The 18,226-nt window shown below is 39.4% G+C and overlaps 1 protein-coding gene across 1 annotated transcript in view; it reads left to right on the top strand.

Moving 5' to 3' along the window:
• The window catches only part of LOC124595529 (exosome complex component RRP4), a 115,517-nt gene that overhangs the window by 66,858 nt on the left and 30,433 nt on the right, over positions 1 to 18,226 (top strand). The window contains exons 4-5 of the mRNA XM_047134300.1: positions 4,644 to 4,823; positions 9,459 to 9,587. Of these exons, the coding sequence (XP_046990256.1) occupies positions 4,644 to 4,823; positions 9,459 to 9,587 (309 nt within the window). The remainder of the gene's footprint in view (positions 1 to 4,643; positions 4,824 to 9,458; positions 9,588 to 18,226) is intronic.

Below are 18,226 nucleotides of genomic sequence, written 5' to 3'. Positions count from 1 at the left end.
AGTAAAGACTCAGTGGAAAAGCAAATATAGAGAGCTTACCCTGTGAGGTTCAAGAACTTGTGAAAAATATACATATATATATACAATTATGGAGTGAATGAATATCTTAGAGAGGTGGATTGTCATTAAGTATGATGTCAATGAACATATTGAATATCTATAAAATATCGAGTGTTCAAGCTAAGGGGAGAGATATGTAGTGCCTCGAGAATTTCGACGCAAATTCTAGAGGCCCTTGGCTTTCCACCATCTCACAGACCCAATATTTTACGTATGAGCGTGAGAGACTGGAGAGTGTCTACCTCGCGCCGGTTTTCTGTATGCGCAGGGTGGACATATGTCAAGAGAATGCTACAAGGTGGACAGTCAATCAACGCAGGCAAATGGTTGCCGCACTCAGCACAGAAGTTACATGCACAGCACAAGGAGCAAGTGTGCCTTACTCAATGACGGTGCTATGTCAGTCATTATTGTGAACAGTTGAATTACGTAAAAGAAAAGAAAAGACACTTTTTACTTACTTACTTACTTACTTACTCTCTAGAGTTGTGGATGGTGGTGGACTTCTGAGAACCTTGAGAGGTTTTTGGAACTGTATTTATTGTAATAGTACGTAATAGTTTCTGACGGTCTGCGAGTCATTGGGCTTATGAAATGTGATTCATTTATGTGAAAGCTGTTATATGGTATTCTGTTTGTGGAAGTGAAATATAGTAGGATTGATTTAAAAGTATCTTGAGTGTACGCAATCATCTTAAGAGTAGAGAAAATTCCTCCAAACAGCATCATATCTTCGGAGAAGAAGTTAGGTAGATTGTTGTAGCCGACTATCCTGAGAAGAAGATCAGCAAGGCACCTCCAAGTAAGTCCAATGAAGAAGGGGTCATGTGAGTCTTGAACAGCAGCACCACATTGCTTCCTCTGGTCGCCAGAAACCGCCAGATAACGTTGGAATCTCAGGAATGATGGCCTCTTTGTTTGGTCCCATAAGCCCTCTCAATTAATCAATCAATCAATCAAAATATTTATTTTTCTCAGTCACAGTTAGAAGCAACAGTTCTACATCAGCAAATAATAAAAGTCTTACTCCAAAACCAACTATGCTTGCAAGGAATAAACAATGCAGCTCACTAATCAGTTTCTTGTTGTGCAAAAGTGTTTCCCAAGGTGGCAATCCATTTGTATGGCTGTGTGGGCATAAACAGTGGTGCTCACAATTGTAGGCATGGCATGGTTGATGAGGATAAGCCGGCACGCAAAAAATCTTCGGCATGGCTGTAATTGCTGGAGCTTGTGAACTGGTCGTGCCTGTCCTCCTGTTGTCTTAGTTCTAAAACTTCAGTCTCTTGTTGCATGTGCTGGATCTGGTCACCATAGTTTGTGAAAAGCCATTTGCCCTTTTCATGTTTAATGAATGTAATCACTTAAACTGTTGTTGTGATTTAAACCACTCTTGTTTTCAGGGTCAGCAATTATGTAGGCCAGAAATAAAATCCATATAAGAAGTTTGATCAAAAAATATGGAGAATAATTTTATTAGAAACAAAGTAATAAGCTCACATGGAAGTTGGTTTAATCTCCTTAAAAATACTGTTCTTGGCTAGCAGTTGATTTATTGCAGCATTGAATCCATGACAGGAAACATTTATTGAACACTTCTTTTGGAAGGACATTCAGCTGCTCTGTCACGGCTCTCTCAATGTCAGGAATGGTGTTAAAATGTTTTCCTGTAAGCATGGTTTTAATTTTTGGGAAGAGTCAGAAGTTGTGTGGTGCTAAATCTGGTAAGGGGAATGTGGGCAGGCAGGACACTTTTTCTGGGCAAAAACTCATAAATCAAAAGCAAGGTGTCGCACAGCATGTTGTGATAAAAAGGAACCGATTGGCCCATTTTTGTGGTCTCTTTCTTCATACATCATTTCGCAGACATTGCAGTATGCCCTTGTAAGATTTGTTATTGACAGTTATTCCCCTTCAAATGCACTCAGATTGCACAATTAGCACTATGCCTTCAGTATCAAAGAAAACAATGAGCATGACTTTGATATTCGATTCTGACTTACATAAGTTTTAAGGTGAGGAGATTCACTAGTTTTCCATTGAGAACAGTGAAGTTTCGTCTCAGGGTTGTACCCAAGGACCCAAGTTTCACCTCCAGTTATAGTTTTGAACTTGAAGTGCAGATCTGAATGAAGATGATCCTTCTGCTCCATGTAAACTGACACTCAATTTTCCTTCCATTCATCACTAAAAAATCTGGTACAAATTTTGGACTCACTCGCCTCATTTACAAACTGTCTGTTAAAATGCTTTGCATTGTCCCTTAAAAGGTGCTAAGTTCTGTGGTAAGCTCTCAGGTAGTTATTTGCCTGTTTGAACGACAATTTTTGCCACTTCTTGCACATTTTCTTTGGTTTTGGAGATTAATGTACATCCCCAGTATTGCTCATCTTCTACTGCCTTATTTCCACTTTTAAATCACTCATACCACTTGTAAACAGTCTTCAGAGTTCCAGCATTATCTCCATACACCAATTTCAACATATCATGAGTTTCTTTGGCACTTTTTTGCAATTTGGAACAGTAGGTAATGTTCATGCATTGTTTGAAATCCATGATGTGGGACATACATGATAAACACAACCTCACTCTAGCATCTCTGGATGCTAACTGACAAGTCAGAACATATTCCAACGTCATGCTGCCTGTGTCAATGGATCAGGCTATGGGCAAATTAAGTTAGTGGTTGTAGCATCCACAGTTGATGCTAAAAAATTCATTCAGTGTATTTTCTAATAATACCTTGCATTTTTCATAGCATTTATTTTTCTTGGTCACAGTCACAAGTAATAGTTCTAAATCAGCAAAGGTTGGTTGGTTTATTCAGGAAGAGGGAACCAAACAGCAAGGTCATCGGTCCCATCAAATTGGGAAGGATAGGGAAGGAAGTCAATCGTGCCCTTTCAAAAGAACCATCCTGGCATTTATCTGAAGCAATTTAGGGAAACTGCGGAAAACCTAAATCAGGATGGCCGGATGTGTGTTTGAACAGTCGTCCTCCTAAATGTGAGCCCAGTGTGCTAACCACTGCTCCACCTCACTTGGTAATCAGCAAAGTATAAAAGTCTTACTCCAAAATCCACTATGCTTGTAAGAAATCAACATGCTCTTCCCTCATCAGTTACTCAATTCCGTAGGCCAGTAGTATTCACACAACATGCCTGTCTTACCATTAATCTGCTATCCCAAGACTGGCCTGTCATACTGTTACTATTGTGATCAAATCATATCCACTAAAATGACTGAAATATTGCTCTAGACAATTCCATAAATGCACAAAATTTTACAATTCCCTTTAGCCTTACTCCAAGAAGATGCATTGTTAGAATGACTTGACAGTTAATTTCATGTGTGTTTTGGGTAAACTTACTGCTTGGTACGACAACTTGTAGGCAGTTGGGGCAAGCAATAATTACGAAGAAGCCTAAGCCTGGAGGACCTCATTCTTACAACATAATGTCTGCATTGCATGTTTTACATTTCACATGTTGAGAAACAACAGAGAAAATGTCAAGAAAATTTATAATCTGCAATTCACGTCAAAATCCTGCTAAGTCTTTCAGTTTCTTACCAGAGGCAATGACTGCTTCCAAACTGCTCTCAGCCTCATATCTGTTCTTTGGATTCTTTGATGACATACTGCTTCAGTGCCAAGCTAATGTATTATTGTTTAGAAATGCCTCTAACTACACCCAGACACTACAATGGGGTATCAAGTTGGTGTAGGAAGGCCATTTAAGGTCATCCAAGGCATTAGAGGAATTTCATAGAACAATTTTTTTCTGTGATTAGTCTTTTTGCCTCATATTTTAGAAGGCTCAAAGCATCTTTTAAGCCAGTAAAAAAATTACTTTTTGAAAGCTCTACAGCGGTGCTAGCCCCTAACAACAAAATCTGATGTCAGCATGTTCCTAAACTACCTACAATAATGTGTATGTATACATTTTAGAAACAATAAAAGAAAAAAAAAACTCTGAAGATGCCATAATTATGGTGAAACATGTTTGGGGATTAAAGAAAATAAAAAATTATGTTCTTGCAAATAGGCGGACCCTCTTTAATTCATTACTATTTTCTGCAAGCATGGGGGCAGAGCTTCAAATTCCATTGTGATAAATATTGTGCAGTGTAGACACTACTATATGATGCAACAACAAGAACCTTTGAAGCAATTACTGTCGCTAAGCATTAATCAGCACATCATCTGTATTCATAACTGAGGAACTAACTATTTCCATACTAACTTGAATATTTTGTGCAACAACTAGTGTACATAATTTGATGGTAATTATTACTACAATGTATAGAAATAATTTATCACAGTTGTATTTCTTTGTTAATTATTTCTTACTGCATTCCAATCTCCATAATAGGATCCATGGAACACAATGAGTGAGTGAGAGAAACTTTTTAATATAAAGCAGACTAATTTCAGCTCTATCTGCATCTGTCTGACAATAATGATTATGACACAGCAAAGAGCTTAGCTTGAAAAGTAATAAAATATTTTTGTTTCCAAAATAGATTGCACAGGAAACTCAATATGTGCTGCTAAGTGTTTTAACTGTTATGTTAATTTGTAGTTGTCACAAGGTGTCCTGGTGAAAGTGTTCCCATCACTCGTAAAGCGTCGAAAAACACACTTTCACAATTTGACCTGTGGAGCAAGCATTATACTTGGAAACAATGGTTTCATCTGGCTTTGTCCTACAGCCAGTGCTGATGAAGAAGGGGGCGGCGGCTTCACACAGAACTTAGAAGAGGTACCATCTATTAGAAATTAAATATAAGATTATAACTAGTTTTGATTGATAATGGTTGAGGTCACAGTGTATTAAAAGCTCTCTCACCCCTCCCCCCCCCCCCCCCCCCCAACCCCAATTCTCAATTTCAAACTGATAAATTATGTGACATGAGCCCTCCAACTGCAGTACACAGGCAATTACATTAGTTACTTTCTTGCAATATCATGTATTGCATGTGCAGCTACATATAACGGTTAAAAAATAATAAAATATTACTGCTAATCAAGAAAATTCAACTATTCTTCTCAAAGTAAATCCATTTAAGATGGACTTAGTGCATGGTGATTTCGTAATCTGTGGCTTTTCGGACTAAAAGGATGAATTGTAGGAATGATGCACACTGTATTACTGTAATAACTAGATAATAAACATAGTGATATGGTAAATGCACAACAAATTAAAAACTATTGCCCAAAACAGAGAAAGAGATATAATATTTTTCATTATACTTGCAACTTTTAACAGAATGGTCTCTGGATCATTATATGTTCACACATTTGTCAAAGCATCTTTATTAAACTTATTCATATAAGCCAATGCTTTATTGAAAACTTATTGTAGGATATAATCTATACTAATAATAAAACAGTAAAACCATTGTATCTGTCTGTTTGGACACACTAATCTCCAAACCCACCCGACAAATTATCATAGGATTTTCCCAGTTAACTGTAGTGTAGCTTGAGCCATGTTTAGGCTTTATTTCATCAGATTGCAGGGGGGAAAAGATATCATGATTTAAAGTTTTAACTAAAACTGTTGTTCCTGTCTCAGCATGTTAATATTAATAAAAAAAGACCAATTTTCATGGGGTTTTCTCATATAATTGAGTATAGCTTGGAGCAACATGTAGGCTTCATTTAGTCAAAATAGGAACACAAAAAATCATAATTTAAAGTTTATCTTTAACTCAGGAAAATATGGATTGCTACTCACCATAAAGAAGATACGTTAAGTTGCAGGAAGGCGCAATTAAGAAACACTTACACAAGACTTTCAGCCACAGCCTTCATCAGCAAAGGAAAAACGGAGAAACATTCACCATACATTCACACAAGGAAGCACACCTCACATGCATGACTGCCAACTCTGGCAACTTAGGCCAGCAGCAGTATTGAGGGGGCAAGGAAGGGAAAGGGGACAGAGCAACACTGTCTGGCAGAGTGTGTGGGGACTAGAATGCCAACACGCACAGTGTCAGGAGGTTGTGGGGCAGGGACATGGGGAAAATGGAGTGAAAAGAGAGGAGTGGGAAAAGATGTGTGGATGCATTGGCAGAGGGCTGGGAGACGAGAATGGGGAGGAGATGATAGGACAGAAGGGGTGGAAACTGTTGGGTAGAGGTTGTGGGGACAATATGTTACCATAAGTTGAGGCCGGGATAATTACAGCAGCAGAGAATGTGTTGTAAGGATAACTCCGATCTGCGTAGCTCAGAAAAGTTAGAGATGGAGGGGAGGATCCAGGTGGCTCGGGCTGTGAAGCATCCATTGAAATCCACCGTTTCTGCTCAGCAGCGTGTTGTGCCACAGGGTAGTCCACTTTGATCTTGGCCACAGTTCAGCGGTGGCCGTTCATCTTGGTGGACAGCGGGTTGTAGTCATGCCAATGTAAAAAGCTGTGCAATGGTTGCAGTGGAGCTTTTAAGTGACATGGCTGCTTTCACAGGTGGTCCAGCCCCCAAAGGTGTAGGATAAACCTATGACAGGACTGGAATAGGAAGTGCTGTGTGGGTGCATTGGATAGGTACTGCACCTGGGTCTTGGATATGATCCTTGTGGCAAGATGGTGGGACTGGGAGTGAGATAGGGGGATGGACTAGGACTTTGTGGGGTTTGGGTGAGCAATGGAACACCACTTTAGAAGGTGTGGGGAGGATTTTGAGTAGGACATCCATCTTTTCAAGGCATGATGATGGATAATTCCAGTCCTGTCACAGATTTATCCTAACCTGTCAGGGGCTGGGCCACCAGTGAATGCAGTCATATCATTTAACAGATCTGCTGTAACCATTGCACAGTTTTTTATATTGGTATGATTACCACCCAGCTGTCCATCAGCATGAACGACCATCACCAAACTGTGGCCAAGAGCAAAGTAGATGACCCTGTGGCACAGCATCCAGGTGAGCATAACACGCTTGATTTCAATGGTTGCTTCACATCCTGAGCGATCTGGATCCTCCCCTCCACTACCAGCTTTCCTGAACTGTGCAGATCCTTACAGCGCTTTCTCCATTCCCGTAATTACCTTGGACTCAACCTCCGGTAATATACTGTCCTCACATCCTCCACCCAGCAGTTTCCACCCCATCTGTCCCATCATCTCCTCCCCATTCTTGTCTCCCAGCCTCTTTGTTTGCTGCCCTCTGCGAATGCACCCACTTGTCTTTACCCTTTTTTGACCTTTTCGCTCCTTTTTCCCCCCACCTCCTTGCCCCACCACCACCTGATGCTGCGCCTGATGGTATTCTAGTCCCTGCAATCTTCACCCGACAGCATTGCTCTGTCCCCCAATTATTATTAATAAAAATATTATTTTAATGGCGTAAAATTATGTTTATTATTAAATGAAGTAGGAAAAGTATATTAATGGGTAATTGCTGTTATGAGGATGCGGAGGGGAGAAGGTTGAAGGGTAGTAACATGAGGAAAGACAAGTTGCTGAAATGTGGTAATGCATTTCCATCATTCTGAGCATAATCAAACTGAAGAGCAAGCAGCTGAGCCACTACTCTCTCTACACCACACACTCAATTCTTTATTTCCCCCCCCCCCCCCCCCCCCCCCCTGCAGTATGTGGTGACCTGTTAGCTTACCAGATACTATTATTCATGGTGAATGGATTTTAATAATTTTTCACCTACCTGATAGTTTTTTATTAGGAATTTCTTATTTTTAACTTTCATCCTTTCTAGGTATCATGAGAGTGTTCTGTGTTATTTTATGCTATTTTGTATTTGACGTCCACTACTTAGCGAAAAAACGGACTATGAATGCTGTGTCACCTCATTCTCTTTTTTTAGTCCAAACAGTATTTGATTTTGTGAGTATCTTCACCCAATTTTTTTTGCATTTTAGTTAAGTTTTCTTGCCTTCCAAGAGTTTTTATCTATTACTTTGTGTGGATTGCAGCTGACACTGCAGCTAAAATTCTGCGATACTGGTTGTGCTTACCTCCAAAACTGTGTTTCTTGTTCATGAAACTTTCAGGTTTCTGATCTTCTCTCAAATAACTTGCATTTACCAAGAGAGGAGGTTGGGGGGGGGGGGGGGGGGGGTTAGGTTTCCAGATTTTTAATATGTTCCTGGCACTCCTTACCACTGTACAAAAATTTACAACTATACAAATTATTTCCCCTATCTTTCCTTTTGTTAACTGAAGTAAACCACAACATACTAGGACATCCTCAAACTAAAACTCAAAGATGAGCATCTAGGAAAAATTTCAAGCTGCTTGGGTAGCTGTATTTAAAAGGTTATTAAAATAATTAAAATTGGTGAATTAGGCTTATAACATCAGCCATATTCTAAATAAGTACAATATGAAGGATTGCATAAAGATTTCATTGCCTCAAGATAAGAATCGTTTACCCACAGTTTGATCAACATTATAGAGGAGATAGATAGAGGAGACTGTGTCAGGTGCGTGTGAGTTGTGTTTGCACACATGTGTGTTGTCTAATTCTGATGAAGCCCTTTTTGGCTGAAAGCTTACTTGTTAAACATTCTTTTTGTTTCCCATCTCAACTCAACATCTATGCTACAAAGTGGGTAGCACTCCATCCTTTTCATTAATAAATACATATTTCCATAAAAAGAAAGCAAAAACCAATGCTTATGCATACTGTTGATATGCTGTCATTTAAACAACACTGTGAAACTGTGATTCTCGACTGATGATGACCAACAACAGATTAGATTTTGTGCATTAGTTGGGCTGGAAAGACTGAATATCACTAATCTGCAACAGAGTTTTGAGTAAACTCATTGGGAGAAATTATTTCATTGATTTTTTATGGTTAACAAAGACAGAAAAATAGATTTATCTTCAATTAGTGGATGCAGATTTATCACTAAAGAAGACTCGGATATCCCAGAATACTCCATCACTGTGTATGGGTGCAGTCTCAGAATTCCAGGGAATTTTTTTTTAAAACCATTCATTTGTTGTGATGTTGTTTTGATATTAGTAATTTGGTTTTCAGCTTTGTTGTTGTTAAGAAAGACTAGTCCAGAATACACTTGTTGCTTCTAATTTTTTAGTAAAATGCATGTTCAGCACTTTTTTTTTTTTTTAATTCTCAGTAAGTGTTCTGGATATAACATGTAACTATTGTACTAGCCATTATTATATTGTGTTGTGTTTTTGAGATTTGTATGATCTGCAGTTTTAATTTTTACTGAATCTGTATGCAAAAAATCATAATTGCATGCTGGTTAAACAGCTGTATGAAAAACTCTCTTAGGGAGATTAGTGGATTTTATTTTGTGTAATGTGGTGTGCCATTAAGGAAGACAATTTTGTTGTCATTGACATGTGAAAATAAGCTGTTCGGAAAAGTGTGTTACATTTAACGGAACTTTGTTGCAGAAAGTAGACCGTGCTGATCGAGAAGTGATAGCGAGGCTGCGAAATTGTATTTTGGCCCTGGCAAACAGCAAAATGATGCTGTATGACACTAGCATTCAGTATGCCTTTGATGAATCCATGAAATATAAAGTAAGAAAATATTTTAATTATTATGTTAAAATCACTTTGTGTTAGATGTAAGTTTTGTGGATGATGCTGGCTGCACAGAGGTGTGAACCGACATGACATGGTGTTACACTATTAAAGTTTTAGTCAGTAGGATCTGGAATTAAATCCTGTGGAGTCCATGTCCGATAATTCTGATTCAGGTTTTCCACAGCTTCCTTAGAGGTGAATGTCAGAGCAGTTTCTTCAAAGAAGTCACAGGCATTTCCTTCTGTCATCCATGTCCTTGCCACCAGGGAGGTATTAAAATTCGACTTTTATTGCTTGTGGACACACACACACACACACACACACACACACACACACACACACACACACAAATATATCTGGAAAGAAATGATTTTACTCAATCAGGCTGTTTTTTAATTGAAACAAGCAGTTTATTATATAGGCAAATCATGAATTTTGCCTCCTTGGCCATTATCAAGCAACATTACTCACAAAATATGTTGCATAGTTGCATTTTGTCAACATAAGTTGATCCACACAGCAATATAGACAAGATTAACACGCAATGTCACTACATATGTCTGTCAGATGATATAATATTGTATGTTTATGATTCCTTGATGCATCATGATGTGTCCTATCAATCAACCCCTTCTTTTAGTCGTACCGAGCGAGGTGGCGCAGTGGTTAGCACACTGGACTCGCATTCGGGAGGATGACGGTTCAATCCCGTCTTCGGCCATCCTGATTTAGGTTTTCCGTGATTTCCTTAAATCGCTTCAGGCAAATGCCAGGGTGGTTCCTTTGAAATGGCACGGCCGATTTCCTTCCCCATCCTTCCCTAACCCGAGCTTGCGCTCCATCTCTAATGACCGTATTGTCGACGGGACGTTAAACACTAATCTCCTCCTCCTCCTTCTTTTAGTCAAAGTTCAACCATAAATTGCTTTTCTTCCCAATTCAACTCAGTACCTCATCATTACTTATTAGATATAGCCATCTAATCTTCAGCTTTCTTCCGTAGCAACACATATCATCCACATTTCATATTCATACGACTCTACATTCTAATTTAAAAAAAAAAAAAAAAAAAAAAAAACCCTCGCAAAATTCATTCTATTTGATGTTAACAGTTTTTTCTTTCTTAGAAGAACTTTTCTGCTATTGCCAGTCTGCATATTATATGCTCAATGCTTTAGCCATTATCAGTTCTTCTGCTGGTCTTATTTCCTAATGTTGTTCCCTCGGCATCACCTCATTTAATTGGACTATAGGAAATGGACAAATGGGGTACCAAATTGATCAGCATGATGCCTAGTTTTGCAAAAAAATATTTAATTTGCTTGAAAGTATTTGGGGTAATTAAGAAAAATTTGCTTACTGATTTGAGGGAAATACATTGTCCAGATTTCCATAGCCAAACAGAGTGGGAAAGGGTCAATTGGGGTATCAGATAGACCAGTGTGAGGTATAGTTGTGTAAAAAGGTATTTAACCATTGTAGACCAGTGCAATGTTAGTACTTGCATGGGGTGTTAGAAACACCCCAACGAATTAAGAGCCTAAATAATGTTGTTGTGTAAAATATCTGTGTTATAATGCTATTAGATTGAAGTATTCTCAACATGAATTGCAACAACAGTGAACCCAGTGTCAGGTACATCTAACCACAATATTCCCAGTTATACATTTTTGATGGCAGAAACTTTCTACATTAAGTTATCTATAGTTGCAGTTGACACTGTGAAAGAAAACCTGCCATAACAGGAAATATAGAAAACCGTAAAGACCACAGCATGTGGTAACAAGGTATATTCTTTTACCAAGTTTGTGAATATGTTTCTTAGAAACTGATTTTTGTGTATGTAGAAATACTAAAGAGCAATTTTGTTGTTTTAGAGAACAAAAATAAAATAATAGAAAAACACATATTATAACTCCAACAAAATATGTCTGGGTAAAAAGAAGTAAAATTGTGTATGCTCAAGGTGCAACCCATAAAATAATGTTTGTTAGTAATTTGAGGAAAATTGAAATATTTCACGCATAGCTGTTGCTGTCTACATCAGTGCCTAGTCATTTTGCAAATAAAAAGTTACATTAATATGAATATGGCTTCCTCTAAACCTAGTTCTGAATTCAGAACATTTTGATAACAGAAGACACTAAGAAAACCTAACATGTCAGTGATGTTGCAGCTCTGTAGGTGACTATAGTTTCTTTTGCAGATATTAGTGCTTCATAGTTCAAAGCTGGTAACAGCACTACTAGTTGTAAGGAATCTTCTTATGTTGAGTTGACTATAGAATGTTGTAAGCACCACCAGAGGACCGCAGGTGTCGCCAACAACAAAAGGTGCTCAGTGAACATGAAGGTCTTCCAACGATGTTGAGGGCAGAGAAGCATGCAAGAAGGACCGATAACAGAAAAGATCATCCAGTAACACAGAAATACCTGAAAGCATAGTGAGAAAATTCTTTGCAGACATTCACGACAAACAATGAAAAAGCCAGGACATGATGACGACATTTTTATGACAAGGATATATTGATACTCATCATAGAGTGGAAATGTTGAGTTGCAGACAGGCGCAACAAAAAGACTTCTAAACAAGTAAGCTTTCAACCACAAGGCCTTCTTCTGAATTAGACAAAACGCGCGTGCCCACACACACACACACACACACACACACACACACACACACACACACACACACACACACTCATGCAAGCTGCTGAGACCAGACTCCAGCTGTGTGTGTGTGTGTGTGTGTGTGTGTGTGTGTGTGTGTTTAATTCAGGAGGAGGCCCTGTGGTCGAAAGCTTACTCGTTTAGCAGTCATTTTGTTGTGCTCGTCTGCGACCCAACATTTCCACTATATGGTGAATACAAATCTATCTTTTTCATAATACTGGCAGAAACTGACATTCTCCTGGCCCAGTCTTGCTATGTTTGCGATTGCCATATGTTTCCACAGCTTTTGATACAGCATGCAGATAACAATTTGATTTGTAAGCTGCTGGCAGATTACAGTGTAGTTGCCAATACTGACGGGAAATTATGTGTAAGATGCCATCAGTCATTGAGTGATCATTGCATTCCTTCTCAAGCAAAGAGCAACCAAATGGAGTTGGAAGAAATGTCATCTGTCTTCACTGACTTGTCATTTGCAGATTAAGTCTTCTTGCATTATTTGATGTATTTGTCATTATCCAGAAGTACCATGAAGTAATTTGAACAAAGAAAAAAGGGGTCATCTGTCACTTCTGACAAATCGTGGAGGAAATATTTGATCAGCTGCTGAGCAGTCTTTATGCATGCTAGTGTTGTCATGATCACAGAAGAGTTCTTATTGTTTAATATCAATCAGAAGTTTGTAATTTTACAACAAATAATGCATGCTGCTTTTAATTACCTCAAGCAGCACAACGTCAATCTCGTCAATATAGAACAGTTGGCTAGCTCTGCGATAGATTCATAGGTTCCAAAAATGTTGCCTACAAAGCTAGTGAAAAAATCAGAAACCAATGAGAGCTGCGCTACAGACTGCATTCTGTGTGAGTAGGAGCAAAAGGTACAGCTGTTCATATCCTCAAGCTTCCACACATCAGGCAAACTTGAAGCGTTACCCTAACGGTTGTGACATCTCCAAATCAGCTGCAGCTGTTGATCTGTGCACAGTAGGCGTGAAGTCGATCACCCCCTGGAAAAAGTGTAATTTTCATGCTGTTTTGTCGAGTACACATGCCATTTTTAGTAATATGCAACAGCAGGTGGATCACAATATGCTTATGACAAATGAAATAATTTGTGAAATCGACATTGCAACAGTTGATTGAGCTATTAATGAAGTACCACAGCAGGGGTTATGGTCGATTATCACTGCTTGATCTGATAACCAACATGTAAGTTATAGATGAGATACTGATAGTCATGAACATTTTAGTGACTTTCCAATAATTACTGGTCAAAACATGACTGTGGCTTTGCATCACAGTCACAACATGTATTACCTGTATTCTCGAACTCCTGCTGGTTATTGTTCAATATATTTTTCAGCAGTTTTAATTGTCATTCATGGCTCATTGTAAATTGTATTCAGGCATCTCAAAAATAACTATATGAAGTTCACAGCTCAAAACCAAATGATTTTTATCACCTTTGTGTGAACTGCTCTTTTATGATGACAGTAGTGACTATGACAGTCGAGCATCTCAAGAGCTGAAGAAGTAACCAAAATTCCATTTCTCATCGTGTTAGAAACTGTAGATTTCTTTCTTTCCTGTCGAAAAAATAAAATAAATATCAAGCCACAGAATAAACTGAAACTTTTCTGTTTTCTCTTGGTCTATGTACTGATACTAACAATAAAATACTGTGAGGTATTTAAATATCTTATATTTCGTATTTTGTGAAATCAGTTGTCTCTTAAAGTAATAAATAAAGTAGATTAGAGAAACATTTGGTGCACCTTTAAATGATGACCGAAATCATGGACAACAAATAAGGCCCTGTTTGATACTTTGAGAGTTCTAAGTTCATAATCTTAGGATTGTAAAGTGTATTTTCCCCATTAAAAAAAAGTACAGTACAGTGCAGGGTGGGCACACAGTATATAATTTGCGAGATCTGTTAAAAAAAATTAACATTTTTTAATGTGGCAACATGCTGTTGGCACCAGTGTATCTGTCACAGTCTGTGATGTAACCTCATTGTTTCACATTATTGTTATTTCATTTAGTTTCTAGATTTGTTAATTTGATGAAAAGTGACACCATATTTGTGGCGTTTTTGGCTGTGTTTGATTTACAGGAGCAACAAACCATGAATCTGGGGAAAGGTTTATAGAGGTATTTTAATTAGTGATGCCACCTTACAGAGTGTATGCATTAAGTCAAAATCAGTAATGTGAATGTTTATCACAAATCAGAACTGGTCATCAGTAAGTTTAAGACAACCCTGGCCCAGAGAAACCTTCAACTTCAGCTAATAACAGTCAAAGCTCTGATTCATATGACTGTCAGAGAATTTGCTGAAAGGATTGAAGTTTCAATTGGTTTGTCTCATGAGAATGTAGTCAAAATGTTGTACAGACACAGGTGCAGGCGAGGTGTTTTTTAATGACCAAAGGGCAGAATAAACATTAAATGAATGTTCACAAGGAATTTAAATATTGTTGTTGTTGTGGTCTTCAGTCTGGTTTGATGCAGCTCTCCATGCTACTCTACCCTGTGCAAGCTTCTTCATCTCCCAGTACCTACTGCAGCCTACATCCTTCTGAATCTGCTTAGTGTATTCATCTCTTGGTCTCCCTCTACGATTTTTACCCTCCACGCTGCCCTCCAGTACTAAATTGGTGCTCCCTTGATGCCTCAGAACATGTCCTACCAACTGATCCCTTCTTCTAGTGAAGTTGTGCCACAAACTCCTCTTCTCCCCAACTCTATTCAATACCTCCTCATTAGTTATGTGATCTACTCATCTAATCTTCAGAATTTTTCTGTAACACCACATTTCGAAAGCTTCTATTCTCTTCTTGTCCAAACTATTTATCGTCCATGTTTCACTTCCATACATGGCTACACTCCATACAAATACTTTCAGAAACGACTTCCTGACACTTAAATCTATGCTCAATGTTAACAAATTTCTCTTCTTCAGAAACACTTTCCTTGCCATTGCCAGTCTACATTTTATATCCTCTCTACTTCGACCATCATCAGTTATTTTGCTCCCCAAAAGCAAAACTCATATATTACTTTAAGTGTCTCATTTCCTAATCTAATTCCCTCAGCGTCACCCGACTTAATTCGACTACATTCCATTATCCTCGTTTTGCTTTTGTTGATGTTCATCTTATATCCTCCTTTCAAGACACTTTCCATTCCGTTCAACTGCTCTTCCAAGTCCTTTGCTGTCTCTGAGAGAATTACAATGTCATCGGCGAACCTCAATTAATTAAATATGGCAGTGGAAAATTGTGGTAGAATTTAAATTTTGTAGTAAAGGCAACTACTCACTGGATAACAGAGGTGCTAAATTGCTGCCAGGCTCATAAACGAGATTGAAAACTTTGTCTGGACTGCAGTTCTGCAGCTTGACGGGGGTGAGAAATTGTGTTGGGTTGAATGTGTGGGGTGGAAAAGGAGGTGAATAGCGAGAGGGAGAGGTGGGAAAGGGTAGCTGATGGCTGTGGCAATTGGGAGGGATGCAGCTGATGCATGGGACATGGAAATGCGACAAGGAAACCAGCAGGTGCGCAGGATGGAAATGTGGCCAGCAGGTGCCTGGGATAGGAATGTAGTGGAGAAAGCCAGCAGGGGCATGGGATAGGAATGTAGTGGAGAAAGCCAGCGGGTGCACGGGATAGGAATGCAGCTTGGCACTGGCACTTGCGATGATGTGGTGAAGTGGGTTAGGATGGGCGTGACAGAACACAGGAGGGGGAGACTGCTGATAAGAGGGAGTGGTGAAGTGGGTTAGGATGGGGGTAACAGAACACAGGAGGGGGAAACTGCTGATAAGAGGGGGTGGTTGCCGGATGGGTGGAGCGGGGTCCTGGGGCATGGAGGTGGGTGTGGGGTAGACAGATATCGGAGATTGGGACCAGGAATATTACAGAAGTAAAGGATGTGTTGCAAGGATGACTCCCATCGATTGAAGTTCAGACAAATTGGAGATTGAGAAAGGGGAGTGGGGAGGTAGAGGTCCAGATGGCATAAGTTGTGAAGCAGTTATTGAAATTGATTTGGCTGTGCTCAGTAGTATGTGCTGTCAAGGGGCAATAAGCTGTTTTCTGGCCCACTTTTTTCCCTTGGTTGGTAGTCATGCCAACATAAAATGTTGTTCAGAAATTGCAGCAGAGCTAGTATGTGGCATGATCACATTCACAGGCAGCCCAGTCTCTGCTGGGATAATATAAAAACATGATGGGACTGGAGTAGCATGTGCTGGCTGGGTCTGTCGGACAACTTTTACACCTGGGTCTCTTTTTAATTGTTTCAGTGGAGATTTATCTTCAGGAACTAGAAAGAAAAACCTTTGCAATTGGATCTGAGACAGGTGCACCATGCATTGGAAGACCCAACAAATATGACAATGATAATGAGGTTACTGAACGCTGATATGAATCATCGCTCCGGTCATCATCAAGATTCACAAGGAAGCAGTTTGCCAAAACATTCCCAGAACCTCTGTGAGTTGTTGGATGAAGATATATGATGATATCTCTCTAGATGTTATCTGAACTCGACAAAGTTGGTCTGCCAAATTATGTTTTTATGCAGTAGAATGGTACCCCTGGACACTATTGGACTGCTTTTCGAGGCTGGTTGAACAACTAATTTCGGTTGTTGATTGGACGTAGAGGGGCTCTTATATGGCCACCCAGAAGCCTGGACTTAACAACGTGTGATAATTGGCTGTAGTCATTCTTAAAGGAAGAGATTTTTGCAGCTCATATGACTCCCATTAGGGCTGAAAGAAGTGATTACCTATACCTTGAGAACAATCACAGCCGAAATTCTGCACTGGGCAAGCAGACACACATGGCAGCAAGTCCAACTCTGTGCCAAGAATGATCATCAGCATACAGAGAGAGTTTGAAATATATAAGAAGTATGCAAGAACATTAATTTCTGTGTTATTACATTCTTGCTTGCATCTTTTTCTATTAAATACGAGGGTTGCCCAGAAAGTAATGCACAGCATTTTTTTCTTCAACATTTCTTTATTGGACATAGTGAGTATTACACGTGCAAAAGAATGGTGTTTTATCTAGACACACTGTTTTTCTGCATAAATTCTATCCTGTTCTGTGGCCTTCCTCCAGCACAAAACAAGGTCATGTATGTATGCTCTGATTATACCAATCCTTGTCCTGGAGGCAGAGCCAGTGCTTCACTGTGTGAGAATCACCTCCTCATCTTCCTCAAAATGTCGTCCACGAATGGCATCCTTTAATGACCCAAGCAAGTGGAAGTCAGAGGTGCTAGGTCAGGACTGTCAGGTGTGACAGCCATGGGTGGTCTCCCCGACCACTGCAAATCGTGTAGCTCCACCGAACTGCCTTCTGATGACCTCATCCTCCATGCCCAGCGACTAACTGTACTTTGTTGTAACTGTATCTTTGTTGACAGCAGATGTCCCATAGACTTTGCCCGAGCGTTCGTGAATATTCCCCACATTTTTTTCCTCTGCAGCGAGAAATTCAATGACGCCACATTGCTTGTGATGTACATCACCTACAGACGCCATTTTCAAACTGTCCTCAGCTACGCTCTCTGTTGGAAGTGATGGAAACTTGGGGCTCTCACTCAGGAGACATCAAATAATACAAATGTAATGTTTCACATTCATAGCATTGTTTTTGGCTGAGAAAAAAAATGTGGTGCATTGCTTTCTGGGCAACCCTTGTACAAATTGTGCTAGAGCTAGGGCTCTCATGTTGCTTCTTGTTTTAGTACCATAACAGTAAACATTTCCGATCATTACTTCTGTGCCACCTTGTACAGGAATGAGGCATCCGGATGGGAATGGGATGGAGGTCTTTGACAGTTGGTGAAGAAAATGGTTCTGATCTTTAATATGGGAAGCTAGGCAGCTGGCAGTTGGCTGTAGGTGTTGGTCAATAAGAGTGGAGGTCCAGACACTTGC

Source organism: Schistocerca americana, chromosome 1 (genome assembly GCF_021461395.2).
Source record: "Schistocerca americana isolate TAMUIC-IGC-003095 chromosome 1, iqSchAmer2.1, whole genome shotgun sequence".
NCBI lineage: Eukaryota > Metazoa > Arthropoda > Insecta > Orthoptera > Acrididae > Schistocerca > Schistocerca americana.
The sequence above is the reverse complement of the archived record's forward strand: the minus strand, read 5'-3'. Positions and strand labels throughout refer to the sequence as shown.